At 38.4% G+C, this 14,872-nt stretch overlaps 2 protein-coding genes across 2 annotated transcripts; one reads left to right on the forward strand and one right to left on the reverse strand.

The window, feature by feature from the left end:
• Positions 1 to 4,683: 4,683 nt before the first annotated feature.
• Positions 4,684 to 7,397, reverse strand: LOC104600056 (pentatricopeptide repeat-containing protein At4g18520, chloroplastic-like). Its single transcript, XM_010262863.3, has one exon. It carries the CDS (start codon positions 7,395 to 7,397, stop codon positions 5,556 to 5,558), a length of 1,842 nt encoding a protein of 613 aa, XP_010261165.1. The 3' UTR covers positions 4,684 to 5,555.
• LOC104600055 (uncharacterized protein At4g37920) lies at positions 7,075 to 13,877 on the forward strand. Its single transcript, XM_010262862.3, has 6 exons — positions 7,075 to 8,008; positions 8,817 to 9,229; positions 9,589 to 9,757; positions 10,020 to 10,264; positions 12,717 to 12,904; positions 13,394 to 13,877. Exons 1-6 carry the CDS (start codon positions 7,855 to 7,857, stop codon positions 13,551 to 13,553), a joined length of 1,329 nt encoding a protein of 442 aa, XP_010261164.1. The 5' UTR covers positions 7,075 to 7,854; the 3' UTR covers positions 13,554 to 13,877.
• The last annotated feature ends 995 nt before the right edge of the window (positions 13,878 to 14,872 follow it).

Genomic DNA, 14,872 nt, shown 5'->3' on the forward strand with positions numbered 1-14,872 from the left:
CAAATCCAACGGCCCACGATCAAGCTGACCGCAAGCCTCCTAAGACCGAGACGTGATTGGCCGCACGTCTTTTGAAACTGAAGTAGCGCTGGCGCACGTCTCCCCGCATTGAAGGCAGCAGCGATGCGTTTTTTCAAATTTGAAATAACGCCCATTGTCACATCTCCCAGCCGCGCGTTTTTTTAATTTTGAAATAATGTGCGTTGTCACGTCTCCCGGCATTTAAAGATGGACTGGCGCGTTCCCTAACTTTTTGGCGCTCGAGAAACCTGGAAATCTCCTAACGAATGCACACTTCGCGCTATCAGTAAACCGGTTCGAAGTACGGGTCAAATCCACCCGCCACCTCGCGAACTCCCCGCGCCAGGGCAAGCCCCTTAGCGCGAGGAGTGGGGGACAATTGATGAAGGAAGATTTGGCCCGACCTCTTGACCACCCAACACGTGGCAGAAGCAACAGCTCGGCACGGCAGTACGCTCAAGGCGCGAGCTCCTAGAGGAGGAACCAGCGGTCCGAGCTCCCAAAAAGGAGCCCAAACTCTCCCTTTGACCCCGAGCCTTACGAGGAGCGCAAAGGGCAACAACCCGAACTGGCCCGCCCCAGGGCAATTCGGGCCACACCTCTACCCGAACTCAAGACTTCACCTCGCACACCACTCCAGCACTTCGGCTCCAGGCCGCCGAACTGAACAACCATACCTGACACCAAAGGAGTCAGTATCCTGAGGCGGCGCACCTAACTGACTTAGGATCTGACACTTGACAGCCGCACTTCAACGGCCACCTGCCACCGCCACCTCCAGTCACAGAGACAGCTCCGACAAAAAGAGCAGTGGCGGTTGTCTGCCCCAGCAGAGGTAATGACACCCGAACTGGTAGAAGTGCAAAGGTAATGATACCCGACCTGACAGAAGCTTGGGAGTGAGTGCGTGAAGTGGTTATAAAAGGCTCTCTTCCACCCCCCCCCCCAAGAAGAGGTATGTGAGAACTTTGCGCCATCTGATTTATTATCTTGACTTTGAGAAGATACTAACTTGAGCTTCGAAGCACTCTCACCGGGTTCCTCCCCGGAGATACTCGCTTTCTTCCCCGTTTCAGGCACCTTCTGTTCCAGCCAGAGGCAAGATCGTTGATAGCTAAGACCGGCCGGATTGCACTCCATCAAGTTGGTCCCATCCAAGATGGGTAGGGTTCAAAAAACCAAACAACTAGAGGTGTTCAATATATGGTCTAGACCAACAAACTGCACCAAACCAAAATGAAATTGGCGATTTGGTCTGATCTGGCCTTAAAAATTATTTGGTTTAGTTCAATTTTTTGAATTCCAGAAATTAAACCATAAATTAAACTAAACTTAATTATATTTGTAATGTATATGCATGTATGTATTCATTTACATTTAGACATTTCATAATTCTTAAGTAGTTAATACATTGTTGCTTGTTTCAATTTTTATATTGTAATTAGATGTGCAAGAAACTGTTTATGTTTGAGAAATTGTGGTGCTTCTTAATATTTCAATTTGATATTTGAAATATATTATGTAGGTATGCATTGTATTTGGACTTTCTAATTGGATTAAGCCCGATAGAATGACCAAACCGTATAAGAAAACAAACCATTTGGTTTCTATATTTGGCTTGAGAATTTATCAAGCTGTATTTACCGGTTTGATCTGAGATCTTTTCAAACCGAACTAAACAGAACCATGCATGAACACACCTACAAATGACAATATAAAATGGAGAAACAAGAAAGAAATTATATAAATACAAATTTCTGTTACTCTTAGAACTCACACGTGGAAGCTGGAGCCTTATTTTAGTCCATATGATTTTTGGGAAATTATCTATAATCTCCCTTTCACTTCGGTGGAAAAAAGGACCATGCAATGCACCAAGGAGCCTTCACACTTTAGGCCCAGTTTGGGAAGAATACAAATACAATTATGTAGAGCGCAAACCATATTTATATTTGCACTCTTTTCAAACTGAGCTTTAATGAAATGCCTTCAACTTCCACGCTGTGCATAAACGCCCACATAACCAAGCAGAACTACTAAACATATCAGTGTTCCGTATGCGTGGGCCCACACTCTGAAACCAATAATGTAATGGAATGAGAACAAATTAGCTCCCACACAATAAAAAATACATGGGCTCACAACCATTCAGGAAGTGTTTGGTTTCATTGCCGTTTTTCAAGAAAACGACGCCACATTGGAGCCACATCAGATATTCTTGAAAAGGCAAAAAATGCATGCATTGATTCTCAAAAATCGGTGCCACATCAGATATTTTGACGTTTTTTGCATTCTCCAAAGCCCAAACGTTGTAAGGAATGGTCACTAATGTGATTCCAACATGACACCAATTTCTCGGAAAATGACAATGAAACCAAGTACCTCCCGACCATTGCATTGCTGTTTTTCTGAGAAAGAGCAAAGAAACCAAACATCACCTCAATCTCTCACTTAGCATTTATGGCTGACATGGGGTATTATCATTGGTTCCACATCCCACAAAACATCCATGAGCCATCACTTATTATTCACTTTCAGCTTATCCAAATTATTATGAAAGACAGGCATACTCAGGATGACAAGTAGCAAATCCGGGCTCCAATGAGATTTGTTAACAGTCGCTCAGATCGGGTACATCCAAAATGAACCTAATGTGCAGCTGTAGTCTCCTGTGCTGTGGGTAGGTGTGGACAGGAGATCCACTGCCTCCTCATAATGGTATTAAATCGGATGGTAAATAAAAGAAAGTGAATGTACTATACCTCTCATACAGTGTATTGTTCAGACATGTATATTTCAATGTATACAAAATACCCTTAAAAGAAAGTGAATTTACAAATGAGCAAAATGCCACTGACTTAAAGACGAGGGACCCCTTGAAGTCACAAGAAGATGAAGATATATCAATGTTTAGGTGGTGGTGCATTGTATGGACACTCATGATTTAGGCATGTCAATGTACTTTATGGCTTTCTTATCCTTATAAATGTGATTTGAATAAAATTGATCAACAAAAATAGATGAATGGCATTAGTTATGGAACCTTTTTTTGGGCAGGAGAGAGAGAGAGAGAGAGAGAGAGAGAGAAAAGTATATGATTTAAACCTTTAAACCGTAAGGGCATCTAAAAGGAGCTTGAATCTACTACCCACAAGGTACTGCAGATGTTTCCAATGCATGGCTATGGTGTCTTGTGGGTAGTGTGGGTAGCATTGTGGGTAGAAAATGAAGATCCGGAGTCATCTAAATGTCGGGAAGTTTTAAGTTACAGGAAGTTTTAGATAGTTTCCTCTCCTCTTTGCTGATGTGTAAGACGGATTTATATTATTATATACAAGTTTAGATCTTTTCAACTATTAGACAACTCAACATGCTTAATAAACTGATCAACAAAAAATTAATGAAACAGTATTAGTGGTGGAACATTGTTTTGGCAGGAGAGAGAGAGAGAGAGAGAGTCATGAAGTATATGATTTACAAAACCTTGCAGGGTTCCTTGGAGGAGAAAAGATTAGCTGAACTTGATAGGACCAACCATGCGTTTTGCTCCACACCAGCCGTAGATGCAAGTGACAGATTGAGTAATTGTGAGGCATATGCACTTAATGGCTGGTATGGAGCAAAAAGATTGGTCCCACAGCCCATAAAACAGCTATATCAAGTTCAGTTAATCTGCTCTCAGAGGGAAGTATCTAAACATCGGGAAGTTTTAGATGTTGTCAATAAAGTGACAAGAGGTTTTAGATAATTTTCTTTTTTCTTTGCTGATGTGTAAGATGGACTTGTATAACCCTAGAAACTAATAGAATTTTCTGCAAACCCGATCAGATTTGGATGCTCCTTGTGATGAATGACTGAAGCTGGGGCACTCTAACCTAAGAAACAAAATAAAGAATCCGAGACATACAGTGATACAGTCTACTAGAGCAGTATACAATAGAGAGCAACCCAATCCAAATTGGGCTGAACGCAATGGGAGGTTACTTGCCCTTCCCAGTCTGTTATCCCATACACACATCATATAGTATATGAGATGGCATTATATAATGGCTTAATCCAACATTTATTTCCCTATTTTTAAGGTGAGGAACATAACTGATTTGCATGCACTTTGGGAGCAAGATACTCAATAGACTAATTCAAGCCCCTCCATATTGAGATTTGAGACAAGTGTCTCACTGACCAGGGATCTCATCACTTAATCACCCAACCTAAACCAAGCCAAATGGCTTTCTGTTGACCTAATAAGAGCTGGAAATAGGACCCAATGTAATCCAATAACAGTGGTTTCTCCATGCATAATAATTTTCAAGGAAACAAGCAACCAAATATTTTTTTCTTTTTATGGAAAATAGATAATAATAATATAGGAAAAAGAAAAAAAAAAGAATGTTGCCTGTGTGTGAAAGTGAAGCTGAAGCACAGAGATAACCAATCTTCCATCAACATGTAGCTTATCATGACCACTGGATTTTCCAACATGTTGAGGATCAAATGAGGGCCAATGGCTACTCATCCATCATTTTCCTCCCTACAAAGTTATCTAAAAGCATTGAAAACATGCAGTTATATTACTTGAAAAGTTTATTCTTGACCAAGAAAGTTATTAAAAAGACCTAAAAGAACTATTGAAACAAGTAATCCAACCTTCAGGGTAGGTTCTTTTAAAAATGATATGTTTGCATTATTTGCATAAAAAATAAAAAGCTAATCACAGAATAAAAGAAGTGAATTAAGAGAAAGTTGAATTGTATTTTGACCACCCCCTAAAACTAAGGCAAACATTTTTGCAATACAATACTTGGTCGTGGATACCATCCATTCAACCAATGAATCTGCATTTTGTAGGAATACCATGTGATTAAGTATGGTGGAGACCCAAGACATACAGTATTACATGATGGTCAATGAAATTCATTGGTGTGAACTGCCCAAATTATAATTTAAGCAAAATAGAGACTATTTTCTTCCGGTTGGTGAGATAGGTTTTCTTTTTTTTTTTTGATGAATGGTTGGTGAGATGGGTTTCAACAGCAATCTTTTCTTTTTACTACAGATTGTAAATCAAAAAATCAGACCAGAAAGTTCGGTCAGGGAAGTGTACCCATTTCATTTGACACTCTGATTGCCACCTTACTGAATGCCTTTGGGATGCATAAGAGATAGATATTGAGCAACTGAGATTCCATATGAATCTCTTGGAACTAACCTGCTTAAAATAAACATAGATGCATGCATCTGACAAAGCATAGATCATAGAGGAAGCACATTTCTCTTAACTGCCGGGTAGTTCATACATCTCTGAGACTGCTTCCAGCAATTTGTCATTCTCATACTCAGATTGGGACACTGGAATGTATTTGATTTCACTCCTTGTAAGGACTTCTAGGCCTTATTCTCAATCAGGCTTGTATATTTTCTTGTCATTCTCCATCCATAGCCCAACATTAACTAATGTAACATTGATCTACATGGACTAGCTACCATTTTGTCAATCCCCAGAATTCCATCTTTTGCTTGGATGACACAAAGGTTCAATTTGGCTGAAGGCAACGTTCAGATGAGGACTCTAGTTCCAATTCAACATCTCCACATGCACTAAGAACTGTGGTAAGGATGTAGTCATCCACCTTAATTCCTTCTGCTTGCATCCGATACATGAGCTTTAGAGCCTCTCGGCAAAGCCCATTTCTTGCATACCCTACAATCATTGCCTTCCAGGACACCGAATTCCGTTCAGGCATGCTATCAAAAACTTTAATTGCCTCAGAAACACACCCACATTTTGCATACATATCAATTAAAGCACTGCCCACAAACACATTAGACAAAGAGCAAGTCTTGTTAACAGATGAGTGAATCCATTTACCTTGCAAAAGAGCTTTTACATTGGCACATGCTTTTAAAGCTGATGAATAAGTAAATGGGTTTGGCACAACACCTTCGCACAGCATTTCTTTCAAGAACTCCAGAGCCTCTAAACCATATCCAAGATGTGCATAACCAGAGATTATTGCAGTCCATGAGACAACACCCCTAAAAGGCATGGATTGAAGAACTTTGGAAGCATAAATGAACTCTGCACATTTGCAGTAGAACCAGACAAGGGTGCTCCCTACATAGATATTGTTTTGGATGGAATTCTTCAAGACCTGAGTATGAACTTCCTTTCCAGTGGTTAAGGCCCCAATTGAGCCACAAGCCCTAAGGATGCCGACAATGGTCAACTTATTTGCATATATATTTCGCCTCTTCATTACTCGAAAAAGGCTTATGGCCTCTTCACCAAGTCCATTTTGTGCATAGCCTGCTATCATGGAAGTCCATGTGACAGTATTTCTCTTCCTCATTCTATCGAACACTTTTTTAGATGCTAAAACTTCCCCACATTTTGCATACATGCCAACTAGAGAAGTCCCTACAAAAACGTCATCCTTGAACATACTCTTAACTAAAGCACCATGTAGTTGTCTCCCAAAACTTAGATCCTCCACTTCACTACATGCCTTCAGAACACTACACACTGTATACTCATTTGGAATAAAACCCTCAGATTGCATTTTTGCAAACAAATGAAAAGCCTCTTCTTCATGACCATGTTGTGCACAAGCTGTTATGATTGTGGTCCAACAAACTACATCGTGCTCTAACATTCGATCAAATGCTTGAAATGCAGAAGATAGATCACAGCATTGGGCATAGAAGTGAACAACGGCACTATCAACAATCAAGTTACTCCAATTCCCTTTTAGAATGCAAGCATGAATTTGTCTTCCAAGCTCAAAATTTGATCTCCTACTGCATAGGTTCAATATACACACAAATGTTTTACTGTTAGCTTGTACGCCACTTTCAACCAACTCGCTGAATAACCGTGAAGCTTCTTCGTCGAACCCAGCTCTCAAATAACCATTAAGAATCGCAGTCCATGAAACAACATTTCTTTCCATCATTCTGTCGAACACCTTACGAGCCTCCAATAATTTACCAACTCTCGCATAGCTAGAAATCAAATTATTATCTACAAACGTCACAGGAGCCCCTAAAAATTTTACAACGATTGCATGTAATCTTCTAATTTCTTTAACAGTACAAGACGACTGAATCAAGGAAGCAAGTACGCCAAGATCCCTCGACACAGAATCAGATAAATCGGCGTCTGGGTTTTGTGCGGAATGGGAAACATGGCAGGTTTTCTGTAATCTGTTCGAAAACAAGCGATCTTTACAAGAAAAACAAAGATACTTTGTGAGATTCTTGTACTTCTTCTGGTTTATCCCAACTTGCTTGCTCCCTTTTGACGATTGGGATGGTTGAGGAAGAAACAAACAGGGTGGTTGAAATTGAGGAATGTACAAGAAGGAGGGCGAAAGCATTGCAGGGATTAGCCGTTTTCGCGGGAACACAGACGGCTTGAATCTACTGATCCCTGTTCTCACAACCAGTGGTCGTCTGCCTTGTGATATGGTGCTTAACCAGCGTATCAAAGCTTAAAAGAGAATTTTTTTTCACAATTAAGGGATCCTTCATATAAAAAGTGCGGATTTTTGTCGTCAGATTGGAATTTTCTGAACAACATACCCCACCTTGGATTGATAAGGAAGATTTTCATTTTGCTTCTTGCCACGTGTCAAGTGGAAGAAAATCATGATTTGCTGTAATATTGTTGCTAATATATTTACTATTTATTCCCCGAAAGCCCTGCCTCATGCGGGGAGCCCTCTTTGAATCATCACCAAAATCCTAGTTCCTAAATCCTAACTAGTATTCCTGAAGTTCCGTCCAGGTCGAAATTTCTAATACCAGATATATTTCTTGTACGAGTTTTCGTCCATGGAGATTGCTTCTGCGACTATTCAAACATCACGTCTACTCCCAAACCGTTGGTATCCAGTTAGAGGTTCTATCTGTTCACGAGACTTCTCTGTTTCTTTGAGCTTCAAGAGAAATTCAAGTCTAGCTTCTCCATTCTCCTGCGGAAACAAAGGTCAGGAGCTCTACCACTTCTGAGGTTTTGATTTGATCGAGTATTTAGGGCTTTGCTAGGTTAAGCTTTAGAAAAAATCATTTAGTTCTCAGTTTCTGCTTCTTTTTTTATATTTTCTACATTTGCTGTTGAAGTTTTTGTAAGATTAACTTTTACATATTCACTCGTTTTTTTAGAAAGAAAGTAGGAAGGTGTCTGATTGAATACACAAAAACAACAGTCTTTTGCCTAACTAGACATGTAATTGTATGTAACTGTGCTTTTGACGACTGAAAATAAAAGGAGAGATTAAGAGAAGAATGCTAACCACAGTTTTGGTTATATGATTAAAAGAGCGGATTTTGTAGGAAAAAAGGAGTTTGTTGGATAATTTCAGTTCTACATATTCAATTTATCCACAGAATTTGGCAATAATATAAAGGATAGGCTAATTACATTGTCTCCTTTCATTTCGGACGAATACATATGAGAAAAGTTTTATGTGAACGAGTAGTAGTAGCTTTGATAGGTTGGTCAAATATTTTATATTCGATTTTCAAGTCATATGAGTGTTTTCATATTTCTGTCATTCAAGGGTTCTACCTTAAGTGTAAATGCTTCTTGTTTCTTGAATGAAAAAATGTTCCTTTAAGTAAGATTTGTCTGCTAATTTTAGAAATCTCACAAACATTATCTCACACTTTTAGGTTTTCAGGTATTCAGTTCTGTATGGACTTGTTTGATGCAACCATGCTATATTAATGATTTGTACTTGTGATAAATCATAACCTCTTGTCTGTGTTTCACTGATTCAACTGATGCTTTTCAGGGTTTCATTTATCCCTTCAACCAATTCGGCCACAACAATTTTCTCTCAAAGCCATTGCTGGTGATACAGCAGCAGTACCAAATGATTGTGCTAGGGAGGAACCATCATTCTCCCAATCATCCAGCAATATGGATATTCATGAGGAAAGCACAGAAGAAAATAGTGAACTTGTTGATGGGCAAGACAAGTCAGAGTTAGACAATGCTAAAATGATCAGAGTTTGTGACAAGTTAATTGAGGTTTTCATGGTTGACAAACCTACAACAACTGATTGGAGAAGGTTGCTAGCTTTCAGCAAGGAATGGAGCAATATCCGCCCACATTTCTTTGGTCACTACCAGGAGCGAGCAGATAATGAGAGTGATCCTATGATGAAACACAAGCTACTTCGACTTGGAAGGAAGCTGAAGGAGGTAGGTTTCAACACTCATTGGCCATGGATTATTTATTCCATGTAAGCTAATGCTTTCTGCATTTGGCATGCTTGGTTTGATTGATGATAATCTACAAGTATCAACAAGCTTTTTTGTTTTATGGGGGGATTTATTTTTGGAGTGCGTTATCATTCACCATTTGATGAATCTTCTGGGGCAATATGTTCCTTTTTGGGATGCTTTTGAGCTGTTATTTCTCAGAAACTGTTTCCTGTGCAAGTATTCCCTGAATATCAAAGAGTATCTGATTGATCATATGGTTCTACTTTAGTAGTTTCCAAAAGGAAATTAGTACATCAACCATTTCATGAAATCCATATAGAGTTTCTCTTTTTCAGATTGATGAAGATGTGCAAAGACATAATGAGCTTCTTGAAATAATCAGGGGAGCACCATCTGAGATTAGTGCAGTTGTTGCCAGGCGGCGTAAAGATTTTACCAAGGAATTCTTTGTCCATCTTCACACAGTAGCAGAATCCTATTATGATAATCCAACAGAGCAAAATGGTGAGCCTTTTAGGTCATTTGAATATGTAGCTCATTTTTTAGCACCTGATTATCTACTTTGGGTGGATATCAAATTTGGACAGAATGTTTGTGTTTAATTATGTTTTCCATTTGAGTAAATTTTGTGATTCATATTTGATTTTTATCAAATAGCATTGTGACTTCTTGATGATGTTACATCTGTCATAAAATTCTATACCTATCCATGGTGTGGGAAGAATTGCAAAGCTGAATATATATCGTTTTGTTTTTGTTTGAAAAGCTTTGGCCAAGCTCGGGAATACATGCATAGCTGCAGTACAGGCTTATGATACTGCATCTGAAAGTATTGAAGCATTGAATGCTGCTGAGCTGAAGTTCCATGATATAATCAATTCACCTTCTCTAGATGCTGCTTGCAGAAAGATAGACAATTTGGCTGAGAAGAATCAACTTGATTCTGCATTGGTGCTGATGATCACCAAAGCTTGGTCAGCAGCCAAGGAATCAAACATGATGAAAGATGAGGTACAATGATAATTAGCTTCAGAAGGAATCAATTTTCTTCCTTAACATTTTTCTACTTTCTTGCCTAAGGTAATAACTGATATAGTGTTCACAAGTTGCAGTATACATATAACTTGTCTTTTTCTTAGTTCTTGGTAAGTTGTTAATTTTTTTTCATTAGTAAAACTTTGATTATATTAATTGAATGAGAAAAGATAATACAATTTTGATTTGACGATCATGATATCATCCCTACAATCAATACTGTGTTACAAAGATGCCCAAAACAATGGATTGTGCTTCACAAATAATAAATAGGTCTTGTCAAGGACCAATGCGACCTGGCTGAAACATTCCAACCTTCATATAAGGTTGGCTTGGCTGATTTGAACTTTGAATTGGTTTGACTGGGGAGATCACAACTATACATGATTTGCTTTCATTAAGTTAATAGGAACCATTTAATGGTTTTCTTTCTTATTTAAATTTCTATATCAATGATCCAATTATGAATATATCTTGAATAGGTTGACAATCTTAGCTCAAGCCAAACTCGTTGTTTGCAACCTCTTTATATCCTAACCCTTTTTTTAATTCTCACTTCAAGTATTCAATAGTATACCCGATATTGTTTATATTCTTGATAATTGGTTCAATTCTCTCCTCTATTCTTATATCTGGATTTGTTCTCCACTATTCTTTCTCATTCATCCTGTATTGCCTTAACCCTGAATCTTCTTTCTTTTTTTCCTTATAAGTAACCTACAAATTTATCAATAAAGTGGAAATTGAGGAAAAAATTAAGACAGGCCAAAGGGTGAAGTACCATGTCTTCCTCTCTCCTATGAGTGCCCATCTTCGCATCAAACAGAATTTGTATTGCCTAAATTATGCTAAAGTCTCTTGGCCATCAAAAAAGGGGAGCTCTAAATAGAAATGGGCATGTATGTAGTTATATACCTACCTGATTATACATGTTTATAGCTGATTCACACCCTTGCAAGGGGATACCAGATGAAACAATCATCACAAAGGGATCAGTCTTTAGCTGATGTTTCTCAACTACAAGATCTCCTAGACCAAAATTCTTGGAATTGTTTGATCTGAGCTGCCAATTTGTTCCATTTCTTTGGACCAGATAAAAGATTATGTCAAGAGATTAAAATTCATGTTAATTGATGGCTATTATCGACTGATTGATCAATTCATTATAAGTATGACCTCCTGGATGGTGCTGATAGCCTGATACATATTGGGTCCCAAACCTTTTGAGCATGTCCATGTGTTAGCAAGACTGGAGCATATCTTTCTCTAGGTTCCCATACTTACACAAGATTCTTCTTTTTTTTTTTTTTTGATGAATACTTACACAAGATTCTTCTTTGATCATTAGATGAAAACCTTATTGATAGTCAATGTGTATGATGCACAATTTCATGGGTCCTTGCATGAGAAGTGAACACATTAAGAGAGAAAATATTCCCTGACAATAGATGATGGGTGGGGATAGGGAGACCTGAAGAATCCTAACATCCCCATCCCCCATAAGAGAGACTAGCATAAACCATCCCCAATAAATTGCTCAACATAAGATAGGCCTTATCACCCCTCCCCTGAATCATATGTTCATTTTGGAAGCCAGGAGTCTCAAGCTCCAATAGCCTTCTTGCATTTATCGTTAACCACCTCAAACCCCCCAACTCCCATGAAAAAAGGAAAACTTAAATGCCACTGAAATCCTTGTTCTAATCTTTTACTTATTTTATTTTTTAAGGAAACAGTAACTTTCATTGATAAGATTAAAAAAGTATATCTGTCACCACTCAAAGGATGGCTAGAGAACCCAACAACATAAACAATCCTACAAGCATGCCCAAAACAAAGCTTCCCTATTTACTCTTTGCTTAGCTAAAGCATCAACCATTCCATTTGCTGGTCTTCTTGCCCATTTAAACTGCACTCTTAACTCCCTTGCTAAGTTCAAAATTTTTCCCTTAGTGGTTGCCTGAAAGACCACATACCCAAACTTCAATCCAATTAAGAACATTAGTACAAATCTCCTTAGCAAAGTCATAGCCATGATGATTTCACCATGTTATTCTAAATTAACCACCTATTTGTGAAGGAGTTATGTTCCCAGTTGCACAATTGTCAAATTTTAGATTCATAGCTCCCTGTTGTACATGCCAGCCAGGAGGGCCCAGTTGGTGTGCACTCCTGGATTCTTTTCTATCATGTATTTCCTTTACGAGTCTCTCATGGTCAGGACCAACATTGGGTAATGGCCCTTTTTCTTCATCCTTTTCATGTACAATACTTTTTCTATATTTAATACAATACATATCAGTTACTCCCAAATATAAGAAGGAAGAAAAAGAAATGAGAATTCAAACTGATCATCAGAATTGTTTTTTTTTTCATTTGAATATCTGTACAAGTTCTACTACGATTTATAATTTTTGTTCCATTTCAGGTGAAAGATATATTGTACCACTTGTACATGACTGCAAGAGGTAACCTTCAAAGGCTCATGCCAAAAGAGATTAGGATACTCAAGTATCTTCTCACAATTAAGGATCCAGAGGAGCAGCTATGTGCTTTAAAAGATGCATTTACCCCTGGAGATGAACTTGAAGGAAAGGATGTAGACTGCCTATACACGTATGTTTCAAGAAACAATACCTCTGCTGCCCTAGTTATCTTTAATTAGAATTAAAAAAAAAAAAAAAACAGCAAAAGAAAAGCAAAGTCCACTTCTCTTAGATTGTCAGACATTAGCCAATGGCAATATATACGTACATATGCAGGGATTTGAGGTCCCCCTGTTGCTGGAATCATAGGTTTTCATGAAGGATCATCCAATTGTGTCATTTGTTTTTGCCATACAATGTGGATACTTGATGGTGCTCCAGCTTCCTTGCATGTGCATAATTTGAACCATAGTTCTGCTAGTGATAAAGCATTTGTTTCGACCAAGAGGATATCATTTTAGGTTTTCCTGCAGTTTTCCTTTCTTTTCTTTTTTCCCTTTTCATAAATTTTCTGCTTTTTTTAATTACTTTTTTCCCCTCTTGTCTGATACTGTCATTTTTTCCTTCTGGTTCTGGCTATGTTTGTCTTGTGATGTATTGAGCTTCTGTACTTTCATAGGACGCCAGAGAAGCTGTATACATGGATTAGTACTGTTATGGATGCCTTCCATTTCAGCAGAGAAGGCACTCTTGTTCGGGAAGCTAGGGACTTGATGAACCCAAAAATTATTGAAAGATTAGAGGAACTGAAGGTGCTAGTCCAGAAGAACTTCATGTGAGACAACTTCACTTATCTCTCACAGTGGATTTATTTAGGAAAGTTCAACCTTAGACTCTCAACCCACAAGTACGATATTGAAATTCATAAATTTCAACCCAAATTTATGGTCCTCACCTTGCAAATGTATTTCTTGATTCCGAGGCATCATTAAAACCCACTGACTTCATTTGGAAGCCTTAACCTTCTTTCTGAGTTGATTTGAGTGAAGAATCCCCACAAATTTTCTATGGTAGGAGTAGGACTGTCTCCTTTCTGGGGGGAGATATCTGATGCAAATTATATGATATTTTGAATTTATTACATGGAAATTTATTCTCTTACTGATCGTGGACTCTTGGTGTCAAACTTTTCTGTTTTTTTTTAACTTTTAGTCAGCTGATTTGTGACGCAAAAGATCTGTGTGTGCACTCATATGCTCATGCCACTCCTTGAACCATGAAATAGTAGGCAGGCATATTTACAATTTCAGGAGCTTTAAGAGTAAATTAATTGTCAGATTTCAATGTTCTGAATATCCTTTCATTACCGATCCTCTTTTTTCTTAGACCATTCTTGTTGAAATTTGTGAATATAAGCCCTATTTTCACGTCTATATGCTATCTATTGATTGCATCAATCCCAACACCCAGCTGACAGTTCTAGCAAGAACCAAAAGACACTAGCTTTGATTTCAAGTTTCCTAGACTACTCGATCCACACATCTCACCTTATTTGAAACCTTGATATGAAACCCTGTCAACATCCGTTCGAAATAGCCTATTTGAGCCCTTATAGTTATTTGGACTCATTCTATATGTTAGTTAAACCTTGTTCTAAACATTTTTCTTCCCTGAAACTCTCTGAGGTCTGAGCTATGTGATCTTTTTTACATTTCGTTGTTTTAATGCAAATCTACTGGGATGAAGAGAAACACAGAAAATTTGTAATTTGTAATAGCCAACAACTGTGAAATGGTATACAGACAGGCCTCCGTTCTAAATTGATTGCAGATGGTTGGGGCACAAAACCATAACATTGTTCAATTGAGATGCGGAAATGAAGATGAATAGTAGCCTTGCTCCAGTTCCCCACTCAGGTCTAGTTAGGAGGAATCGAATGGACCAGCTCCCTGGATGAGCCATGATACTGATACAGGTTCAGGTTCCTTTTGCTTGTACCTGATCGACGTACGTCAGAGAACTGTGCCTGTCCATTGAAATTGAAATTCCATTGTCACAGTCCTGGTGATCTAAACACAACTGTGTTGGATCCTCATCGTGAATTCGTCATCATCATCATCATCCATGTGTTATCCCCAATTAGGTCAACTGCTTGAAA

The sequence above is a fragment of the Nelumbo nucifera genome, chromosome 5 (genome assembly GCF_055504915.1).
Source record: "Nelumbo nucifera cultivar China Antique chromosome 5, China Antique-T2T, whole genome shotgun sequence".
Classification (NCBI taxonomy): Eukaryota; Viridiplantae; Streptophyta; class Magnoliopsida; order Proteales; family Nelumbonaceae; genus Nelumbo; species Nelumbo nucifera.

Excerpts from the sequence above, each read along its gene's own strand:
- LOC104600055 (XM_010262862.3), top strand. The coding sequence starts at position 7,855 with ATGGAGATTGCTTCTGCGACTATTCAAACATCACGTCTACTCCCAAAC. Across the intron at positions 8,009-8,816 it reads ATTCTCCTGCGGAAACAAAG|GGTTTCATTTATCCCTTCAA; the intron begins GTCAGGAGCTCT and ends GATGCTTTTCAG. Across the intron at positions 10,265-12,716 it reads CAAACATGATGAAAGATGAG|GTGAAAGATATATTGTACCA; the intron begins GTACAATGATAA and ends GTTCCATTTCAG.
- LOC104600056 (XM_010262863.3), bottom strand. The coding sequence starts at position 7,397 with ATGCTTTCGCCCTCCTTCTTGTACATTCCTCAATTTCAACCACCCTGT.